This window comes from Mus pahari, chromosome 12 (genome assembly GCF_900095145.1).
Source record: "Mus pahari chromosome 12, PAHARI_EIJ_v1.1, whole genome shotgun sequence".
In the NCBI taxonomy this organism is placed as follows: Eukaryota; Metazoa; Chordata; class Mammalia; order Rodentia; family Muridae; genus Mus; species Mus pahari.
In genome coordinates, this window is record NC_034601.1 from 85,314,987 (window position 1) to 85,323,000 (window position 8,014).

General features: G+C 50.0%; 1 protein-coding gene across 5 annotated transcripts in view; it reads right to left on the reverse strand.

Moving 5' to 3' along the window:
* Hlcs (holocarboxylase synthetase) overlaps positions 1-8,014 on the reverse strand; it is a 171,824-nt gene that overhangs the window by 131,493 nt on the left and 32,317 nt on the right. For all 5 annotated transcript variants that reach the window (XM_029544594.1, XM_029544591.1, XM_029544593.1 and 2 more), the window contains 3 exons: positions 5,602-5,764; positions 4,442-5,373; positions 171-353 (listed from right to left, as the gene is read on the reverse strand). In XM_029544594.1, coding sequence (XP_029400454.1) covers positions 171-353; positions 4,442-5,373; positions 5,602-5,653 — 1,167 coding nt within the window. In that variant the 5' untranslated portion in view covers positions 5,654-5,764. The remainder of the gene's footprint in view (positions 1-170; positions 354-4,441; positions 5,374-5,601; positions 5,765-8,014) is intronic.

Sequence of the window (8,014 nt, forward strand, 5' to 3'; positions counted from 1 at the left end):
ACACACACACACACACACACACACACACACATACAAATAAAATACTAAAGATACATTAATATAGTTTCCAAACCCAAAGTCAAAATAGAAATCAAGGCTGAAAATGGTCATGACAGACAAGATAAGGAGCCGTGGTTGGTTTTGAGGTGCCCACAACTGAGCCTGCTCACCTCAGCAGCCAGCAGTAAGTACAGAGGCGTTAAGGCAGGAACCTGTGGTGTGTCACAGCTCAGACCGAGGGCAGTCAGGATCTCCTTAAGGACCTCGTGTCTTCTCATGTTGCTGGATTTGAGCACATTAAAGTCGTCTGCTGTCTGCACCAGGGAGGTGCTTGGAGGGAGCTCCAGATGCACCTGAGGGAAAGAGGACAGCAGGTGAACGGTGGGCGCCTGAATCGGAGAAGCAGGTTCTGCACTAGGTTTGATGGAAATCTGAACATGACTTTTCTTCTATCCCATCAGCCTGGAGCCTGACCATCTGCAAAGTGATGTCAAGAAACATCAAGATGAGGATGTCCTCCCAGCTCAAAGGTCATGGCAGAGCCCAACCCTGGATGGCCACCAGCCTCTTTCCATCCAGGTCATGGCTCTTGCCATCAACGGTCCTGCCACAGGTTCTTGGGGAAGTCACCAAAGCTGGACTAAAGTATTTGGAAACACAATTATGCTGGGGACCCAGCAGAACACACTACAGAACCTTGGAAGGCATGCTGGGTAAGGCTAGGGACTTCCATTCTGCCTCGCAATCAGAATAACTGAGTAGCATCATCACCATCTGGAGACTGTCTGCGGGATGCGAGGTGGATAGAGTGGACTCCCTTGACACCCCTGCACCTGTCTGGATTCTAAAATTTGGGGCTTCCTACATGAAGTCAGGTGTTAAGTTGATATTTAGGATGCATAGTAGAGACCACATGGAGGTTATAAACACACAAGTACCTCCCTCAGCATCGGGACGAAGCAATGCCTAGTCCCCTTGGAAGCAGATTTTTACACACAGTGACAGCAAAGCACCCATGCTTCGTTTTACTTTGGTTTTGTGATTTCCCAAGCTGAACCTCGGGAGGCTAAAAAAGCTTGGTGCCGAGCTCAGGCTCATTCAGCCACTCACTCCTCACCCGAGCTGTAACCAAGGTGGGTGTAACCTCCAAACAGTGTCCACAATGGGGCCAATGTTGAAATTGGGGGCCAATCTAAATAAGGTGGAGAACAGCGGTCAGGTTGTCAGTGGACAGCAGGTGGACCTGTGCCCCAGAAGCGCTCAAGGGGTTAGAAAAGAAAGGGGTGCCTACAAGGGTCCCTGTCACCCATCAAAGCACATGCCGGCCCTGGAGGATAACCTATGTAGGTGGCACGAATAAAATGAGCAAAACTCTGGGGGGTGGGGGTGGCGCACACCTTTAATCCCAGCACTAGGGAGGCAGAGGCAGGTGGTTTGAGGCCAGCCTGGTCTACAGAGTGAGCTCCAGGGCAGCCAGAGCTACACAGAGAAACCCTGTCCAACAAAGAAAAAGAGCGAAAGTTGAGCTCCTGCAAGAGTTCAGGGGGTCATGGAAGTGCACTGCTGAATACGCATGGCCTTACTGGATGGCATACACACAAGGGCATGCCCAGTGAAGTGTGCTGAAGTGATCTGCACACGAGAAACATGCACAGGGGAAAGGCTTCCATCAGCAGGCCTGCCGGCCCAAGGACACTCCTGGTAAAGCTGGAGAGATGCTGTAGCTGCTGGGCTGTGGAGGGGCCTCACAGGGCACTGTGTGCTCAGCATGTGCGAGATCCCGTTGCTGCCCCGTCAGTTAACAACAGACAGAACAACACCACATCGGCCGCTGGGCATGTAGCCCTGCCTCCTGCTCTTCTGTAATCCTGACACGAGTCTCACAGCCATTTGCTTTAATGCAATGGGGATGCCGGTCCTAGATCCATGACCTGGCCTCATTGAAGCATTACAGCTCCTGGACTGCAGGACAGAAGAAACAATGTCTCTAGCGACAAATGCAGTGAGGGGTGGCCGCATCCACTGGGCAGAGACCAGAAATGCTGATAAATTTCAGGAGTTTATAGGACAGCGCCTCCCCACAAAGACTGATCTGGCCCAAAATGTCAAAAGCTGAGAAACCCTGCTGTGAATCATCTTCCCTGAACCAAGCTGGAAAAGCAAATGAAACCTCAGATACCTTCTCAAGCTATATTTAGGCGACTTCATACCAGAATCCAGATCCACTTGATAATCAAATGGCAGCCTTCATTCTCGGCTTTACATTTCCTCGGTAACTGCAGCCCACACATCAGTGGCTTGTACATCGCTGGCGAATCTTTTCTTGCTCCTATGAATGCAAAGGCAAGCGAGCTGGGGTGCCCGCGCCTAGCAGGCAGTTTGTATTCTGCCTTCTCCTACTGGGTTACATCACTGCTAGATTTATTACAAAGATGAAGGCTACGAAATTGAGCAGAGGAAGCTAAGCAGCCTGTAATAATATTTATTGGTTGATTTCAGTGAGGTGGGACAGCAGCAGACGCTGGAGGAGCAAACGGTGACCCTGCCACACAGGAGACTGGAAGTCATTTAGAACCAAAAATGACACTCTAATCCCCGGAATCTGATTTGTGAGTCTGCATCATATTGCCTTTTTTCTTCCTAGGGCAATATACTGAGGTATCAAATTTTATGGTAGTATTGGGGTCAATTTGAACGGCGCAACAGGCAGATGTGCCGTGGAACTCAGAGAAATGGGTTGTGACGTGCCGAATCAATTTTCTAGCACAAGTCTGTGCACAGAAGTGAGAGGGGAAAAAAGAAAAGAACTCTTCAAACCTGAAACACGGCTCCAGGAAGTAGGGTTTTCAAGAGAATTTTTTTTTTTTTTTTTTGAGAATGCATAGTTGCTATAGTGACCGTATTTGCAGAGGGAAAGATAAGAGGAGCATTTATTGAGTACCCCGAAACTGACCCATGTGGTCTGCAGCCTCACGGGAAACCTGCTGGTTCCATGGGTGAACATCTGTCCCACTGTCCAGGTTCCTGTACTTCGAGCATCATCTTAACAAATAATGGGCTTTAGAACAAAGAAGCAAGAGTGGGGGGCTCCAGGTGAGTGCTGGCCGCGTAAGTGTGCAGACCGAACTCCCAGAACCCACAAAAGACAGATTCAGCAGCACGCATCTGTAACCTCAGCATTCCTACAGAGATGGGAGGTGGAGACAGGAGACTCCCCAGAAGCTACGCAGGTAGCCCAGCACAGGCAGGAGTGAGCCAGACTCTGCCAAACAAGGACCATGCGTATAGCTGGCCTCTAGCCTCCACATGAGAACCATGATGCCTGCAGAGAGAGAGAGAGAAATCTACTATGTCCGTGTGAGAATTTGTGTTCCTGTACATATGTGTGTATGCAGTGCCTGTGGACACCAGAAGACCCTGTAATAGAATCACAGAGAGTTGTGGGCTACCTTGCCAGTGCTGGGAATCAAGCCCAGGTCCTCTAGAAGAGCAGTCAGCGTGCTTAACTGATGATCCATCTCTCTAGTCCTAAGCACTTAGGTTTTAAACATAACAGATCGTAGGAGGAGAGCAGAGGCCGTGAAGATCTGCCCAATGTTGCATGCATACATGACCAAGATCGTTGCTAAAGGAAACAGGAGCTAGTTTCTAACTGCCACCCTATGCCTTTGAGCTTCTTGCTTTAAACAAGGGCTTGATGATATTAACCAGCGTGTGCTTTGAAAATAAAGTAACATATTTTTAGGAAGAGTGATACTAATAATGACTAAAACGAGGAAGAGTTTTCTGGCTAATCCTCGGTTAACCTGAAGGTTTAGCTAACCTCGCCACCTCCTGCCTTGGCTCCTCAATCACATGCAGTTTGACCAGAGCAGGTATTCATGAAAGCCCTCAACCTCACCCTGCACAGACCAACAGCAGACACTTAGCCAAGAGTACAACTAACCACTGGCACTTAAAAGCTTGTGTGTGTGTGTGTGTGTGTGTGTGTGTGTGTGTGCGCGCGCGTGTGTGTGTGTGTGTGTGTCTGTGTGTCTGTGTATATGGTGTGTATGTGCATGTGCACACACACAAGAACACAGAAGCTTATGGATGGAGGACAAGGATGATCTCAGCTGCATTTCTCGGTGCTGCCCACCTTGGATTTTGAGACAGTCTCTCAGTGGCCTGGAACTGTCCAAGTAAGGTACCCTGGTTGTCCAGCAGGCCCCAGGGAACCCAGCTGTCTCCACTTGCCCAGCTCTGGGATTACCAACACACACCACCACGCCCAATTTTTATGTGGGTTCCAGGAAGTCACACTCAGATCCTCATGGTTGAAAGGCACGAGCTTTGCTGCTGTGTTACTGATCCAGCCCCTCCTGGGGACCTCTCGAGCCTTAAAGAGCATGCTCAGTCCCAAACACACCCAAAAGCATCATACCACCACCACCCCCAGTACCTGGCAGAGAACGGCTTCCCCTCCGAGGGTTCCAAAAGGCACATGCACAATCATTTTATCCTTGTCCTCATTCTCCAGGTAGCCCTGGAGCCTGCCCAGGCTCGGGCCTTCCTCATAAACGTAGCCACTGCTCAGGACACTGAGCCGAACCTCACTCCCATCAGCCTTAGAGAAAACCAAGTTCTGGGCTGTGTTCCGTAGCGCGTCTCTCCTGGTCACCCGAAAACCACCGACCATAAAGGGGGAAGACAGGCCCAGCACCTTCCCTCCCTGAGAAAGATAGGCCATGAACTTGTGGTTTATGTCTTTGGGGACTGGGTCCCTGCTGGCAATAACTAACAGGAGGCAGTTGTCTGGCCATGGGTCCCTCAGAGCGCTGTCTTCCAGCAGGTGGTACAGAGTGTAGCTGTCCGTGTCCACACAGTCAGTCAGGACGGACCGCACCTGCTGGAGCCGGCCCAGGGCTTCCTCGGAACCAGAGCCCACATACAGCAGGATATTGGGCGCCTTTCCCGAAATGTTGGCTCTCTTCCCATTCCGTTCAGGGCAGAGTTCGCCCGAGGCACTCTCCATACCACCGTGATCACAGGGAAGGTCTGGAATGTTCTCCGCGGACGCACACCTCACCGACTCGATGGTGCTGTTCTCCAGCTCCAAACACTCGTGGCAGATGGACAGGTGGAGCGGACAGAGCTCTGTGGAGCTCGGCCCTGGGTCCCCTTCTGCAGCAGGCTCACTTCCAGGGGCACAACCCCTCCTCTGTGGGGGAGGGCCTTCACCAGCAGCCTTGCAGTCACCTTGGCCAGCAGGCTCCATGACACCTTGTGCAGGCTGGGCCTCGGGGGAAGCTTCTGGGCCCAGGGGTGGGGCCTGCACTTGCTCTTCGGAGGCCTTGCTGAGTTCCTTCAGAGCAGGGTCCTTTAAGTGGACTGCTAAAGTGTGAATGGGAGAGACCATCAGTCAGCACCACCTAGAATGCACTTCCTGTCCACCCCAATCCCGCACGTGTTGACTGCACACTTCTGTGGTGCAATCGAACCTGTTGGCTGAAACTGAAAGTAAATAGTCCCCTAACTCATGGCTTTGGGAAGTCACAACAGCCCCGTGAGGGACCACGGTGACATCCCCTGAGCACGGGGATGCCTTCTGAAGCTACTTACAAACAATCTTCTGGGCTATCAGGCCATTATCCATGTGGAGCCTGTCCTCCATGAAGGCCACCCCGAGCTTGCTGAAGTTGTCCACGCTTGCTTTAGCAATTAATTGGTAGGGGTCCCCAGGTCGGCAGGCTAGCGGCAGACAGCAGTCGGACCATTTTACAACCTGAGGAAGGTGAAAGACAGGGAGAAGGGGAAGCTGGAACTTCTCATGTCTAAAATGACCAGACACAACACTTCACCCTCAGGCTCCTCAACACCAGGTTACAGTCAGACAGACAGACAGACAGACTTCTCTGGCAGGTTACAAGGCGTTGCCTTTGGTTGGGAGCAAGGATGTTTGGGCTCAGACATTCTATGCTGACCTGATAAGAGTGATTGGTTACAGAGCACTAACCAGAACTCCGCCATTTGATGCGAGCCTGCTGTGGGGCGGATGCCTCTCGCACCAAACAGCACCAATTAGGCTAAGACCTGAGGCTCTCAACTTCAAAGCCAACATAAGCCACATAGTGAGACCCTTCCTCAAAACTCAAAACAGAGGGCAAGAGGGATGGTTCCATGGTTAAGTACACCTGCTGCTTTTCCAGGGGACCTGAGTTCAGTTCAGGTCCTGAGTTCAAATCCCTGCACCCACATGGTGACTGACAAGCATCATATAATTCCAGTTCCAGGGGATCTAATGCCCTCTTCTGGTGCCATGGGCACCACATCCATCGTACACATAAAATTTAATTTTTAAAAAAAGATTTATTTATTATTTGTTAGTACACTGTAGCTGTCTTCAGACACACCAGAAGAGGCCATCCAATCTCATTACAGACGATTGTGAGCTTCCATGTGGTTGTTGGGATTTGAACTCAGGACCTCTGGAAGAGCAGTCAGTGCTCTTAACTGCTGAGCCATATCTCCAGCCCCATAAAATTCAATTTAAAAAATAATATTAAAATAAAAGTAAATGTAACTTAGAAATAAATGAAGGTAAGCTAAGTCTCCGCTGCTTTAGACACTGAAGGTGACAGGGACATTCTCTAGACACGGGTAAACCTAACCTTCTTCTTGTGACAGGCACAGGACCCTCCTGAGAGTCCAGAAAACCCAATAATGTAAAGGAAACCTGCCCACCAGCTATTTTCAAGAAGTGGGGGACCAGCTGCAAAGATCTACCTGATGGCACATCAGATCTCCATTCCCAGGGTGCGACCCCTGCCATTACACCCCAGGAATCCAAACCTTCCAACAGGTCCAGGCACCGGTTACCATGGGAAGACACCACAGACAGTTCACAAGCCCACCACTAGAGGGTGAGAGACAATCGGCGAGAAAAGCCTTCCAGTTTTTTTGGTTTTGCTTTGTTTTTTTTGTTTTTTTTTTAAGATTTATTTATTTATTATATGTAAATACACTGTAGCTGTCTTCAGACAATCCAGAAGAGGGCATCAGATCTTGTTATGGATGGTTGTGAGCCACCATGTGGTTGCTGGGATTTGAACTCCGGACCTTCGCAAGAGCAGTCAGGTGCTCTCACCCACTGAGCCATCTCACCAGCCTGCCTTCCAGTTTTGTATCAGAGCATCTCACACCCAATCTCCGAAGATAGCCTGGCTACAGAGTCTGCACTCAGACTCCACTCGCTGCCCTGGGCAAGCATCTGCACCACAACCCTCTTTGTACAGTAGGGAAGATGACAGCATCACTGTCACCTCAGATCTGTGTGGCAATGAGATCAAAGAGAGCCTGGAATGCCACAGGGGGCTGGAGAGATGCTCAGCCCCTGGAGAAAGAACACATCCTGCTGTTTCTGAGGACTCATCTCCCTCTTCAGGTCAGACACACATACACATAAATAAGTAAAAATAAATAATAAATAACAATCTACCAAAAGAGGAGTAGAACTTAGGCTAAAGTCTTCAGTTAGTGGCAGCTGTTTCTATCAGCAACTGTGAGCATGATACTCTCTAAGACGCTACAAATAAGTCCACCAAAACCTGATGACCTAAGTTCACAGTTCAACCCCCAGACCCACACAGTGGAGGGAGAGAAACAACTCTTGCAAGTGTGGTCCACTGGCCTCTACCTGTATTCCAAAGCCCATGCGTGCACTCACACACAGGTACACAAAGGATAAATGTAATGAAGCAGAACTGTAAAAGGGAAATCGGACTTTGAATGCATTGCTGTTAGAGGTGCAAACAGTCAGCATCTTCAGGAATCATCTCAGGGTTCTTCAGATGTCAGACGCTGAGTCAGCACATGACCGAGCAATTCCATCTGAGTATCTATCTCTCTCTCTCTCTCTCTCTCTCTCTCTCTCTCTCTCTTCCCCTCTCTCCTCTCTCTCTCTCCTCTCTTTCTCTCTCCTCTCTCTCTCTCTCTTCCCCTCTCTCTCTCTCCTCTCTCTCTCCTCTCTTTCTCT